This window comes from Panthera leo, chromosome B1 (assembly GCF_018350215.1).
Source record: "Panthera leo isolate Ple1 chromosome B1, P.leo_Ple1_pat1.1, whole genome shotgun sequence".
In the NCBI taxonomy this organism is placed as follows: Eukaryota; Metazoa; Chordata; class Mammalia; order Carnivora; family Felidae; genus Panthera; species Panthera leo.
The window spans coordinates 160,182,417-160,198,271 of NC_056682.1; the positions used below are offsets into that span (position 1 = coordinate 160,182,417).

The following is a 15,855-nucleotide window of genomic DNA, read 5'->3' on the forward strand; positions in this document are numbered from 1 at the left end:
TTTAGCAAACTTTAGAGGAAAAAAAAAAAAAAGAATCAGAGAAGCTTGAGCCAAATTTGATGTACTCACAGGCACCGAAAGAAAGTAGGACCTGTTATAGAGTTGAAGGAGGGCCTGAGTAAACTAATTGGAAATAAAATATAGTAAATACAATTGTTTTAGAATACTGCAAAGTGAAAACAAAATAAGAATACAATGTTTCAGACAGCATTTCTTGACAAACAAAATTTCTCTAATTTTTTTTTTTTGTCTAATAACCCTAATAAGAGATGAAAAACATAAGAAACCTATTTTATTATGGCAGATTAAAATACCCTCTGTTCAAATCCCTTTAAGGTACTCTTAATATTATTAAAAGTAGTATTATTGCCACAACCTTAATTATAACCTCCTTTTTCATATAAAAATTAAATCAAATGGAATTTACAACTGAGCTATAGTCATTTTCCTCATATATATAAATACATAGAGCCAATGAAACATTTAAACTACCAAATCAAGTCCTGGTTCTCACCTCAAAATATTAAAAAATAAAATAGGCCAAGCAGTAAACATATAAGTTTGGACTTATTTTTATAAATAAGAACATTTAAATGTATATGTAACAAGTAAGCATTGTCATTTGATTTCTAGAATCAGAAAGTTTTAGCTGAAGGAACTAGACTGTCTACCTAAGGAGGCAGTTGAGGCCCAATGTACTTCTATGAGCAAATACTTAAAAGTCTTATTTAAAAATCTTAAATCAAATAAAACTGTGAAGGATTATACTGTGATCCCAATTAAACACATTATATTTTTGTGGAAATTTAAGTTTAAGGTAATATATTAAGTAGCTACAGAAACATGCCAGTTTTAATAATAAAATAAAATTACCTGTTGAACAAAAACATTGTTGAGGTGACTGGCCAGTCTCCGGGCAAAATGCTCTCGCAAATCACTGAAACGCTGCTGTTGCTGTTTGACTGCCAGGAGCATGTCATGGCCTGAAATCAGAATATTTCTTGACTGATTTAATGTGTAAAAAGATTTCTCTGATCTTCAATGAATACATTTTTTAAAAATTTTCTTAAAAAATTTTTTTTTATTTTAGAGAGAGAGAAAGAGAGACAGCTCAAGTGTGAGCTGGGGAGAGGGGCAGAGGGAAAGAGAGAGAATCTTAGGTAGGCTCCATGCTTGGTGCAGAGCCCGACGTGGGGCCTGATCTCATGACTCTGGAATCATGACATGAGCCCAAAGAGTGGGACGCTCAACCAACTGAGCCCCAGGTGCCCCATCAATGAACACATTTATAATAGTATCTGAATTGCAGTTTTGAAGAACCCAAAGTTTTATTGGTTTATTTGTATGCTTTATAAAGAAAAGCAAGAGAAAAAAATATAACACAGTGGTTCTCCAAGCATCATCGGGGAACTGTTGGAAATGTGGAATCTAGGGCTTTCGCCGAGACTTACTGAATCTGGGGGTGAGGCCTGGTAATATGTGTTTTAACAAGCCCTCTCCATGATTCTGAGGCAAACTGAAGTTTTGGAGCCACTGGTTTAGCAAAACCTCATGCTCTCTGGTCTAATCAAAGTATCTACTTTGTGCTAGCTTCTACAGACTGTACTAAAGAAAAATCATGTGTTAACTAGAGTCCTTGATGGTCAGAGGAACTGAAATGAAAAAGTTTTTCGTACCAACAGAAACATATTTGGAAATAAGGGAAGCTTGTTTGAGGAGCTAATACTAAAGTCACCCTAAACCACTTGCCTCGTGTATTTCTTGTCAAAACTTTATACCAAGTTACAGGCTTAGTCTCAGATTCTTGGTCAGATTTTGTCATTTCTAATGAACATTACCTGGTCGAAGAGCTACATTCATGCACTGTAGAAGGGCATCTGCGGCATTGGTGCAGGCCTCAATGCCTCTGGAGGAAGCAAGATCTCCTTCCTGAAGGGCCTTTATATGACCTTTGGCCAAGTCCATGTGGTTCTGGAATATATATAAATGTACCATCTGCACATGTAATTTTGGGAAATTTATAGGTAAGATGCTATTCAATCCTATCATAAAGTCTTTGGAATTATTTTAAATCCTATTCTCATAAGGAAATTAGAAATCAGAAATTAGAAAATTTTTACAAATGGGTTTTATATATTATCATTAGATTTTTTGTTTTGTTGGTGGTGGCAATCTACAAACATACTTACCACCAGAAACTCTATTTCAGACAGGAGTTTTACATTATTAGTGTTACTAAGATGAATTAGGTGGTTGCTTTCAGAGATCTGATCCATTTGTTCTTTTACGCTTTGGAGCATTTCCTCATAACTGCTCAGTTTCAATTCAATCTGATCTACCTCCTTTAAAGCCTCATCCAGCAACTTCATCAGGATGTTCACTTGCTTTTCAGAGGCCATGATTGATTGGATGTTAGCCTACAAAGTGAAAAACAAAAGTAACTCTTATTATTTGAACGTATAAAAGAAGCGTTAAGATGAAATATTTCTAAATCCCTTTGACAACTGAGTAACACAGATTGGTATATATCTATGCATTTATTTTAGTTTATCACTTTAAGTTTATGTTCTACGTTTTACACAGTATTTCAAGAAGATACACTTGCCTCTCTATCAAGGTTAGGAACCATGCCTCAGTATTTTATACTTCCCCAGATTTCACAAGTAGGGTTCTGTCCCACAATGTATCATCAGTGCTGATATATTCCCAGTTCTGACACTTCTTCCAATTCCACTAGCTAAATTTTTTATACTTCTTAACATTTTTGTAAAATGCTAAAAAAAAAAAAAAGCATAATCACCTGTGTAATACCTTGGTCAAGAGGGTAGCAGTGGTATACCAGTCTTTGGAGGATACACAGAACTAATCTATAACTATAGTACAATTAGTACTTACAGAATGTGGAAGAGCCACAACCATAAGACCACATGACCAGAGACTATATATCCATAAGATAGCTCCTTCTATCGTCTTTCTTTTCTCTTTCTTTTTTTTTTAAATTTTTTAAAAATGTTTATTTATTTTTGAGAGAGACAGAGAGCCAGAGAGCAAGCAGGGGAGGGGCAGAGAGAGAGAGGGAGACACAGAATCGGAAGCAGGCTCCAGGCTCTGAGGTGTCAGCACAGAGCCCAACGTGGGGCTTGAACTCATGAGCCTTCGAGCTGTGAGATCATGACCTGAGCTGAAGTGGGCTGCTTGACTGACTGAGCCACCCAGGCGCCCCTCTTTTCTCTTTCATTTGCAACTACTGTATATTTTTTTCCCTGGGCAAAACAATAACAAACCACCATCCCCTTATCATTGTTTTCTAAGTGATTCTGACTAATTGATTCTAAATTTCTTGAAATATGGAAGCTGTCAAATCCAAAATAAAATTGGAAACAATATGATAACTTGGAACATATATGCAATATTAATTAGAAAATAAAACCCAGGGGCGCCTGGGTGGCTCTGTCAGTTTAAGCGTCCAACTTCGGCTCAGGTCATAATCTCACGGCTTGTGAGTTTGAGGCCTGCGTTGGGCTCTGTGCTGACAGCTCAGAGACTGGAGCCTGCTTCGGATTCTGTGTCTCCCTCTCTCTCTCTGCCCCTTCCCCACTCATGTTCTGTCTCTCAAAAATAAACAAACATTACAAAAAGAAAAAAAAAGAAAAAACATAAACCACCAAGCCACATTAAGAAAGCAGGTAACATGGTATGAGCAAAAAACTTGGACAAGGATGAAAAGAATTTCATTCCACAGTTGATATGTTGTAATTTCACACATATTATTTTATAAGCTATTCATGATAATTCAACTATAAGTACAGCCCAACTGTAAGAGTCAGCAGAGTACAGAGCCATCGAATATATCTCTTAAGTAGCAGACCTGGGGCTTGAACCTGTCCAGGACAATTTCCACTTTAACATCTTGAAGTTTCTTCTAGGCTTTGCTTCAAGTGAATTTTATAAACTTGGACTATTCATGTAATCTCATAAATTTTGTACCTTTCATATATAAAATGCCCAAATTCTTTAAGCTTTTAAAATATTCCTCATTCTCTGAGGGTTTTTCTTAAATGCTTACTTTGTGTACACAAAACAAAAAATACCACATGGTCTTCTGTTAGATTTTTCTCACATTAGTGGTGTTATTTTTAGCTATATCTTTTAGCTCCTTACTTTCTAAAGATGCGCATTTAGTTTATTGACTCAGAAACCATGCATGCAAATTAAAAAGAGCTATCCTAAAACATTTTAGCAGAGCAGCCAAACACCCTTTTTCCCTGGCTCTCTTGTTTTCACTACACTTATTCTGCTCCTTTTGGGTAAATGAAATGATTTATCTTAACCTAATTTTTCTATTTTTTTTTTAATGTTTATTTATTTTTGAGAGAGAACATGAGTGGCAGCAGAGACACAGAATCCAAAGCAGGCTCCATCCAGGCTCTGAGCTGTCAGCACAGAGCCTGATGCGAGGCTTGAACTCGTGAACTGTGAGATCATGACCTGAGCTGAAGTCCGATGCTCAACCGACTGAGCCACCCATGTGCCCCTAATTTTTCTATTTCTAATTTGTACCTATTTTTTTTCCAAACCACAAAAATGCTACTCTTTTGCACTGGACTGTTCTGTGGTGTTTCAGAGACTGGGGGGAAGCAACCCCCAAGTTGTTTCTGGTTGGCTACTTTTTACTTCCATCACTTCATGTCAAGAGCCACCCCCAAATCCTGAACCTCAGCCAACTACCTTCACTAGCCTGACTAATAGGAATGCTTCTGTCTTTTGAACAAGAACAGTGAGACACATGGCATCTGGTAATGGGCTTACAGAGAAAGATGGCAATAATCACATTATAAAGGCTTAAGTACTAAGGCAGTAGAATTTGAACATCCCCAGTCTTCTCAACCCACTACACATCATTCACTCACAGACTGTAAAAAAGTCTTACCCCATCTAGCACCTGTAGCTCTCTGGACAACCTTTCTGCAAAGGCCTCAGCATTAGAGATTGCACATTCACAGCCTTCCATCATTATTTCAATATCCTGCTCTTCTCTTGCATTTAACTCTTGGTAAACATCTACTACTTCTTCATCACCTCCTGTCACACTCTGATTTTCTCCACTTGGAACAGATTCTTTAAAAGGGTAAAAATAAAAAATTAAGTAGTAAAAAAGTAGGAAGGACAGTAACATGGTACTTATAGTCAGTTATAAGCACAGGTCACATTTAATGGCTGAAAAATAGGAAAAAATGATTTAGAATATTAAAAAAAACCCTCTTATTTTTATGAAAGACTGCATATGTTAATATAATGTTTACTATAACAATTATTATAACAAATACAAAGCATGCAGTCTAATTCACTCACTTGTAAGTGTTAGAACAGGCTTTAGTACAATTTCCCCAAATATAATTAAACTAAAAAAAATAAATACAAAACCAGAAACAAAACATGTGCCCAATCTATTTTTCCTATGTGAGGTGGTTGTTGCACTAATAAAACAATGATTATGAATATAGGACACATAAAAAAAAATTTCCTTTCCTTTTTTTCCCCTGGGTAACATTTTTCTTCTGTTCTTTTTGTCCTTATTATGTTTTTTTTTTTTTCAAATAAATTTTAATTGAAATGAAAAATGCATTCACATTTTGGGTATTGAAAATATTAACTGAATTTTCCTTTTCTTTGTTTAAAAAATTTTCATATGCATTGATAAAATTTCTAAAGATCAGGTATAAAAACATTCCCAACAAGTCTGTAGGAACAAGAGCAACAATAATATGGCTATTTGAAATTACAAAAATTTAAATGGTCTTCATGTCTTAACAAAAGACCAAGAGGTGAAATGTGAGATGTCTTCTGGATAAATGTTCTAATTCAATTTTTTGACAAAATACAGTCAGCTAGTGAAATTTTATGTAAAGCTTGAGGTCAGGAGAGGTAAAGTGAAAAAAAATTTTTTTTTTACTTCTCAAATAAAACTCTAAATAAAGCTACTGATTTTCATAAACTTAACGGGACACAATTTAAATCACAACCTCTGGACACTTTAAATATTCATTATTTTGTATGAAAATGAATATTTATATTCAGCATGACTTGGCATATGTTAATTTGTTCTAGAAAAAAACAACCAATTCAAAGTAATAAATGATTTACTCCTAAGAAAAATAATTTGGCAGACTTAGATAATGTCCCAGAAAAAAAAAAAGGAGGGGAATAAAACTTTTGGTACAGGCAATTACAGATTACAGTATATAAGTTCTTCAGACAGGCATCACTTAGCTCCTTGTCCTCTGAACAAGTCCATTTTAGTTCACTGTAGAAATGCTAAATTGTCATATCTGACAGTTTATTAGCCACTAGGGGGCAGGAACTGCCCAAATCATTCTGTACAGCTCCTTACACAAGTGGATATTTAAAATAAACAAATATTTTAAGTGATCATAACGGCTTCAGAAGCATTTTTCTCTTCCATGAAATAGTCCTTTGGAGGTCAATAATGAATCCTATCATTAATTTTATTACTATATGGATTTTGTGGTAATAAACTTGTCCCTATGCACAATTTCATAAAATATGCAAACAACAGTACATAACAATGGCAAGTAGTAAAAATATATGGAATAGAATAAGAAGAAAAGGTGTTACGCACCTTCTGTAACTTTAGGCAGTTCTGGAGAGTAAAAAGGTATGAAAAAAGCAGAGGAAAGTAAGCAAAGAATATTAGCTGGGTAGAAAAGTATACAGGTTTAAAATTTTTAAATACTACCCATATTTCATTTGAACTTCTGATACCTTGAAGTTTAAAAGACAATGTCCAAATCAACTACAAAGTGAAAAGATCCATAGAAGCTAAATTTCCAGAGTTAATTCCCTCATTATTTTTCTGATATTGACTAAAAATAAATTTATCTTTCTATTTTCTCTCTTTTAAGACATAGCACTGACTAGTCCTTGGAGAAAACTGGGAAATAGATCATTTCCTGGGAATTATTTTTAGGTCAGCTGTGACTCATGCATTTAGTCTAGTTATTTTCACTCAAGGCCCAAAAACTTTACCCAGACATTCCCTCACAATAGATTAGTCATAAAACACTGTTAGAAAAGACGAGATTAGAACAATTTTTTAAAAAACCACATGAGATATCAGTTCAAACTGGCTTTTCAGGATTCAAGTCAAAGATTTTTTTAAAAAATCTGGTTATAATAATGAAAAAGAAAAAGCCAACAAAAACTTGACTCTACTTCAACTGCTAACAAAATCCTCCTTTAAAAACCTTCTGCTGAGAAGCCCCACTTACTAGCATAAACGTTCAATTGTCACCAATAAAAAAACCACTAAAGTCAACACTGCTAGAATTCACAATGAAATCTTACTTGGACGATTATTTATCTCTTAAAAGTAGATGGTGATAATTTCTTATTTGTTTTCTAATATCATCCAAAGCTTAGACACGTTTATTATTTTAATGGGAATCAACGGCTATGATTTAAAAATTCTTTAAAACATTAAAACAAGTGTGCAAACATTAATAAAAGATATTTTCTGAACTCCACTAAACCAAAGCAACAGTTAATTGGTTTACAGGAAATGATTTTCAAAATGAGATCCTTAAGGATCTTCACAGTATTCCTAAAACTGATCTGAATTAGGGATAACTTTTATAAATATGAAAATGTCTACACTGTTTTAGGCCCTAAAAAATTAAACGCCTTTTTTTTTTTTTAAAAAGCTAGACACTTCGTTCTAAAAAACAGCAATATTCTTCTCACTGATTATGGTAATATTTCTTAATAAGGGAAACCAGGTAGCATACATATTTTCCCATACCATTGCCTCAATGAAATGTATTGGTTTAAAACACATCGTAGGCAATGAATAACTTCTGGAGATACACAACAATTAAAAACATAATAGAAATCATTCCCTCATCAAATTGTTCAACCTGAAATGGCTAAATAAATAAATAAATGCCACTCAAAACAAATTAAACCACTATTCAAGGAATGAAAAATTACCATCTATTTCTTGATGGTCATTCCCTCAACATACTCAACTGCCAAGACACTGGGGTCTAATGTTGGTGAGATGCCAGCCCTGCCGGCTCCTACACAGGGGCCCTACTGGTGGGCGTAGCACAAGACCTAACAGATGTGACTTGCCTCTGCCAGTTTCAAGCATCAAACCTGAAACCAGTAACGGGCTTACTAATTACTAAGTGTTGGGAAAGAATACAGTACTATATTTCAGAGGAAATATCCACAGTCAAACAGAAAAGGAAGAAGTAAAACAGAATAGGGAAAAGACAGAGGCAAGTGGCTAAGTAAATGAACAGTTTGAAGCATCTGAAGCTGCTGTTTTTAATAGGTCAAAATGGTTGAATATTGGCTACTTCAGATGTTTCAACCAAACAGAATGAAGGTCCTATTTTAAAATGCTAATATATAGCTTAGGACAAATCTAAATATTCTTTCTAATATATATTATGCAGGACAAACCTGTTTTTTCATCAATAAAGAGGAGAAACAACTTTGACCTGCATACTGGCTGTTATTTCAACTGCTTTCTTTGAGATAAAGAATACAACACAAATTGTATCCCCAAAGCATAGAGAACCATGTTCTTACAATGTTTATGTCTTTATGAAAGAAATTTTAAAATAATAAAATCTTACTGTACACTTTTAATACGTAACAGTAGAGTTTTTGTCTTATAACACAAAATAATCCATAGTAACATCCCTGAAGAAACACTGATCAAAAATATCCTATTTAACTCATGTCTAAGAATTTTACCCTGATAATATAATAATAATAGCTACTATTTATTGAGCACTTACTATATACCTCACATTGTTCTCATCATGTTCATATGTTAAGTCACTCAGTCCTCACAACAACACTACAGGGAGGATACTATTACTATCTCTATTTCTGAGATAAAGAAAATTGAAACATAGAATAACCTAAGGTCACATAATTGGTAAGTAACAAAACCAGGATTTAAGCCCAATCAGTCTGACTCAAGTTGTGTTCTTGATTACTATAAGTACACTCTGCACAAAAATACAGCTACAAGGATATTCATGTCAAAGCTGTTTAAAGTAAGCAAAATTTGGAAATTTTAAAATAAATGATTAAATAAATTATGGTATATCCATGAAATGGAATACTATGGTACCACTAAAAATAATGTATTTAATAACATGAAAAATGTTCATTATAAAAAAAAGTATGTTAGAAAACAGAATGTGAATTTCCTTATTTTAAAAGTGTTTTTAAACATGCATAGAAAAAACATTAGAAGACTAACAAAACGCTAACAGCAGTTATCTCTGAGGATTAAGTTTATAAGTGATTTTTATTTAATGTATCAATTTCTATAATGAATAAGTATCACTTATGCAATAAGAAAAGTTATTTTTCATTTCCTTCGCAATATAAGGTAAATCAGTGTTCTAATAATTTTGAGTAATGTCAAATTATATATACACTTGTAGATATACTTGATTTTACATATACATTTTTATTTCACTTTACCTTCCAAGAGCTGTGAGCTAACATTGACAAAATCAATTTTCTTCCGGAGATATCGCTGATTCAATTTCCAAATGCATGAAATAAATGCATTCTTTTCAGCAGTGCTGCTGGCAACCCATTTATATATTTTTTCAAAATGTAAATCAAATTCAGGATTTTCCTGAAATAAAAATATACAAAAGATATTGTTTTTTGGTCATATCCCTTTTTCATTATTATAAAATTGACATTCAATAAAATGAAAAGCTGAAGCTGTTCTTAAAGAAAAAAAATCACCATTAAAAATCAGCCAAGTGACTTACAGAGAATGATTCAGAGAATTCAATTTATAGGAAAAACTTTGTTTACCTCCCAAAAGAAGCTGGATAAAAAAAACAACAGTGTTTTAGTAATTTCCTTCCTATGCCCCTGAAGTATATGAGTGGAAGTTTAAGATGGTAAAGCTCTGTGTCCCAGCTTCCTAGTCTATGAGGTGACAATGGTCTCCAATTTTGATGTGGTCATAATTTTTCTTTTTAAATTGCCTATGGGGTTTTAGAGTCATACCTATGCTTTGATAATGCACTATTATTCATAACTGTAATTTGACACTAAATCCTTCGTAAAGAAAGTATCTTCTATATACACAACATGTGAGAAAAAGTACAATCTACATCCCAGTGTGGTTTCCGAGAACAAATGAGATGAAAAGCATGGACTGATTCAGTTCTCAATTTTGAAAATAGAGAATAATTAAAGGTGCCTCAAAAATAAAAAGTTCTGGTTAGCCTGGAAGTTCTTTCGAATGACAAAGAAACTCAACTCTTGTGAGAGAAGTGCACCATGCTCTCTCTATTTCTTAAGCCTCATTGCAGCAGTGACTTCATACCAGTCTACTATTTCTCCCTTGAATGTAGAATCACCTGTCATATAAAAGATGAAAACATATGGATGTATGCTGTTCTTCACATCCAAGGAATTAAAAAATAGATTCAAATGTTCTTAATGTTCTACGAGAAGATAATAAAATATTCAATTAATTCAAAGTGTTACTTACGAAAGGACAAAATGTAAATAAATGCCTAAAAGGTAAGTGAAGTTATATCAGAGTTTCACTGTGAAAACTTGGGATAATTTAGGTATCAGGACTTGAGCTGGTACAACAATAGCATTATGGAAGCATGGAACTACTAATTAGATCAATAAGCAGAATTGGAGCATCAAAAGATAAAAAATTGGCATTTATAATGAAGAGGTAATTGCATTATTACTTATAAAAAAACCTAAGAGTATTGGCAACTAATCCAAAACTTGATGGGAAATGATCTCTTCCCTGGGAATATTTCCCATAATGCCATAAAAGAAGCTGAGTGCTCCAGTGGCAACACTCACACAAATCAATGTGTGACACTAAATGGCTAATGTTAGGCTATGTATAAAAATTTTATGTTTTATATCCATATATAGTGTACACACGCCAAGGTGCCTACATAAAATGAAAAAAAAAATCCATTAAGAAAGCGAGCAATGAGGCATCAGCTGTGAGAAAGCATTCAAATAAGCATCAGCAATGTTAGTGAATTATGCAAGTCAATGGGGTTATAAAGTGCAAAACTATTGAAGGAAAAAGCCTCTTTAATAAAGACGCATTTCTAAAAAGCCCTTACAGTATTTTCTCTTAACCAGAAACCTACCAAAAAAGTCTCTACTCTTGATCTTTTCCCATGGTAACAGAATTTATTAAATAGTTTATTGAAGTGTTTTGGGTGCCCCTTAGGGATAAAGCAATGGCCCACTGTGCCTAAAATACTTATAGAAAGGCATTCTCTACATATGTTAGAAATCTGAATTCTGAATTGCATATTTTAGATACATGAAGCTCCCCTGAAATTGTTTTTGCTTCATTTAAAAAGTATTTTGCACCTGACTCAACTGCCTGTCATTTTGTCCAGCTTTTAGTTCCCCAGAAGTCTGTCCCAGGATAAGGACAAAGTCAGACTTTTATTTTATTGGATTACTCTACGGAGGTAGCTTTTATATCTCTGGACCTTTTAAAAATAAATGTGTGAGACTGGAAGGGTTAAATCAAAGGGCATCTGAAATTACATTAATGTAAGCCTTGCTATCAGCCCATCACAAAACATTTCCCAGATCCCTGGAGGTGCCTTTGGTTGCAGAGGAAGATGAGGGGCAAGGTTAGAGAGGCTGAGGAGGAAGGAAAACCTAACTTAACCAGAAGAGCTCCGCTTGGTTTCTTTGAAAAAAGGGTATTGCTGTGAAAAGCCTTGACTTGTCGGAAATAAATGTGGTCCTTTCACATGACTGTCACCTTATTCAACTTTCTTAAAGTTTGAGTGTGGCTTAAGTGAGAAGTGTAATATTTACATTCTTATATCTTAGTCTTTAAGTTCCTTAAAATAAGGTGTTTAACTCACTATTGCTTCCTTTACTTGAGCCACAAATATGAAAACATGGTCTCAAAAGGCCAGCCTGGTTGCCTCAGATGATGATTTTACATTAATTTGTGAAGACTAAGAAAGATTCACTTTGGTTATAGTATTACACACCATTTTGAACTAAGTTTTACCAAAACAATGAAGGTTTTTAAAAACCCACTCACACGACACTTTAAAAGGTGTACTTATATATGGACTTTATACTAAATATATAATCTATATAAATCTATATAAATCTATAATCTAATCTAAATATAGAAACACCTAGTTATTTTGCTCCAGTTTACATAACTTGTGCACAAACATAATTGTAGCTCAAAAAAAGTAAAAACAATGAAACATACATACGTTTTTATTTAGTTGCTTGAGACTGAGGTGTGGGAAATGAAAGATTTAATGATACATTTTAAACTAATTCTGGCTTAGTTGGTAGAGCAGAGGGTCACAAAACAAGAAATGTAGGTCATCTTAGAAGACATAATACTATGTTATAAGATGAAAGACACTTTTTGAACACAGGTCAAAGAACTAAGAAAAACGTACTTTAATAGCATCCTTGGCATCTACCACAGCAAGGTCTCGAAGGGCCCAAGCAATCTGCCTTTTGTAGAAATCTCCTTTGTCGGATTTCTTGACTTTGACCATCTTCACCTGCACGGGGCGTTCAGTTGTCACTGTTGAGTAAAACATACTTTCACTAGAAATAGTCACTCACTTATTCTTCATCCATTCATTTACTCATTGCAAATACAGTTGTCAGGTGCCTGTACATGATACTAAACCAGTATTATATATTATGTTAAACCAGTTAGGAGTAGTATTTCCTAACACACGCTATGACTGAGGGATGCACAAAGTATCAAAGGAACATCTAAATCTCAGACGACAGGGTCAGAGAGAGGCAGATTCCTTGAGAAGTAAAGCTTCAGACCAGTTTTGAAGGAAGAGTATGAGGTAGATAAAAAGAGTCCTACTGGTGCCTGGGTGGCTCAGTCAGTTAAGCATCCGACACTTGATTTCGGCTCAGGTCATGATCTCACAGTTTATGAGTTCGAGTCCCACATCGGGCTCCATGCTGATAGTGCAGAGCCTGCTTGGGATTCTCTCTCTTTCTCTCTCTCTTTCTGCCCCTCCTGAACACATGTGCTCACTCTCTCTCTTTCAAAATAAATGAATAAACTTTTTAAAGAAAAAAAGCTCTAAAGAATGACTGCCATACATAAAGCCAAAGGGGCTTGAAAGAGCATAACACCAATTCAGAGAACAATAAGTAGTTCATATGGATTATACATGTAATAAAGTGGATGGAAACAAAGTTACCAAAAAAGATGAAAGTTCAGATCACAAAGGACCTTTATCTGAGGTTGTAGGGGTGCTCTTAGAGGATTTTAATTGGGGAAATGACCTGCTCTAACTTGTTTCTAAAAATTACTCTAGCAGCAGAATACTGGATGGATTGGAGTGAATACCAATACATTAAAAAATTTAGATGAAGTGGTTAAATCTCTAAAAAATGTAAATTACCAAAAATGACTTAAGAATAGAAAATCTACAACCACTAAAGAAAGTGAAGTGAAAAATCTCTCCCCCAAAACTTAGTCTAACACAGTTTTACTGGTATCTTTTGCCAAGCTTTCCAAGGAAACATTCCAAATGCACATAACTATTCCACTGTACAAAAAACAAGGGAACACTCCCGACTTACCTTATGACTTTGGTTGCAAGGCCAAAGACAGTATACAAAAGAAAATTACAAGACCATGTCACTAATGAACATGGGTGAAAAATCTTATAACTACAAATGTACAAATAATTATGAATAAATACTGCATTGGCAAACTTAATCCAGGGGCATATACAAAAAATAATATTTTACCAAGTGTGAGATGTACATTTTTTCCCACATTTTAACATCTCTGAAATCAGAATATGTCTTAACAATCGAAGTAATATTGCAGCATTTTTTAGTGGTGCATAAAAAAATAATATATGCTATAATAGATGGCATATAGTACATCATCACTGAGTTAGGTTACTCCAATAACTCAATTTATTATTTGAAAAACCAAGTACCATTACTCACCACACTAACAAATTAAGGAAGAAAAGTATATGATAATCTCAATGATTTGAAAAAGCATTTGATAAAACTGAACATCCATTCATGATAAAAAATCAAAAAGAAAAAAAGTAAGAAGTCAGGAATAGAAGGGAACTTCCCTAGTACCGTCAAGGATAGCTACAAAAAAACCGCAATTATCATATATGATAATCCCTTTGAGATCACTGTATTGATGGTCCTAACCAGCAGACAAAAGTAACAAAAATAAATAAAAAATATAAAGACTATAGAGGAAGGAAGAAAATATCACTATTTACAAAGAGTCTATGGACAAATTATTAGAATTAATAAGAAAGTTTAGCAAGATTGATAGATATAGAAACCCACATAAAGAACCAATTATTTCTAGATGCTAACAATAAATGATTTTTAAAATGTATTAATGTTTGGGGCGCCTGGGTGGCTCAGTCGGTTGGGCGGCCGACTTCGGCTCAGGTCATGATCTCGCGGTCCGTGAGTTCGAGCCCCGCGTCGGGCTCTGTGCTGACAGCTCGGAGCCTGGAGCCTGTTTCAGATTCTGTGTCTCCCTCTCTCTGACCCTCCCCCGTTCATGCTCTGTCTCTCTCTGTCTCAAAAATAAATAAATGTTAAAAAAAAAAATTAAAAAAATAAAAATAAAATGTATTAATGTTCAATAAAATTAAAAGCTTCTGCTCTGCAAAAGACAACATCAAGATAATTAGAAGACAAGCCACAGACTGCAAAAAAAAAAAAAAAAAAAAATTTGCCAAAGACACATCTAATAAAGGAATGTTATCCAAAATATACAAAGGAGTCTTAAAACTTGACAAGAAAACAAAACAAAAAACAGATTAAAAAATGGCCAAAGACCTTAACAGACACTTCCCCAAAGAAGATATACAGATAACTAATAAGCATATGAAAAGATACTCAACACCATATTTCATCAAGGCAATACAAATTAAAACAACGAGGTACCACTACACACCTATTAGTATGGCCAAATTCTAGAACCTGACAACACCAAATGCTGACAAAAATGTGGAACAACTTTCAAACATTGCTGTGGGACTGCAAAACAGTACAGCCCCTTTGGTAGAGAGTTTGGTGGTTTCTTACAGAACTAAACACATTCTTACCATATGATCTAGCAATCATACTCCCTGGTATTTACCCAAAGGAGTTGAAAACTTAGGTCCATGCAAAAATCCACACATGGGTGTTTATAGTAGCTTTATTCATAATTGTCAAATTGACAGTCAAGATATCCTTCAGTAGGTGAGTAGATAAATAAACTGGTACACTCAGGAATGGAATATTATTCAGTGCTAAAAAGAAATGAGCTATCAAGCCATGAAAATACATGGAGGAAATGTAAATGCATACTACTAAGTAAAAGAAGCCAATCTGAGCAGGCTAAATAGTATCTGATTCCAACTATATGACATTCTAGAAAAGGCAAAGCCATGCAAACAGTAAAAAGAACAGTGGTTGGAAAGGGTAGGGGCTGGGGGAGAGATGACCAGGCAGAACACACAGGATTTTTAGGGCAGTGAAAATACTCTGTGACATTACAATGGTGGATACATGCCATTATACATTTGTCCAAACCCATACAATGTACATCAAGAGTGAACCCTAAGGGAAACTATGGTCTTTGAGTGATTATAATGTGTCAATGTAGCTTCATTCTTGGTAACAAATTATTGCCAATGTTGCCAGTGGTATTGATAAAGGGGGAAGCCAAACATATGTGGGGGCAGGGGGTATAGGGAAATGTGTGTACCTCCTTCCTCAATTTTGTTGTAA

The 15,855-nt window shown here is 34.2% G+C and overlaps 1 protein-coding gene across 5 annotated transcripts in view; it reads right to left on the minus strand.

The window, feature by feature from the left end:
* EXOC1 (exocyst complex component 1) overlaps positions 1–15,855 on the minus strand; it is a 61,927-nt gene that overhangs the window by 37,909 nt on the left and 8,163 nt on the right. For 3 of the 5 annotated variants that reach the window (XM_042936341.1, XM_042936338.1, XM_042936339.1), the window contains exons 3-9: positions 12,507–12,637; positions 9,529–9,688; positions 6,641–6,661; positions 4,931–5,118; positions 2,190–2,417; positions 1,839–1,971; positions 874–983 (exon numbers count right to left, since the gene is read on the minus strand). In XM_042936341.1, coding sequence (XP_042792275.1) covers positions 874–983; positions 1,839–1,971; positions 2,190–2,417; positions 4,931–5,118; positions 6,641–6,661; positions 9,529–9,688; positions 12,507–12,637 — 971 coding nt within the window. The remainder of the gene's footprint in view (positions 1–873; positions 984–1,838; positions 1,972–2,189; positions 2,418–4,930; positions 5,119–6,640; positions 6,662–9,528; positions 9,689–12,506; positions 12,638–15,855) is intronic. The other 2 variants (XM_042936342.1, XM_042936340.1) reach the window with 1 other exon arrangement.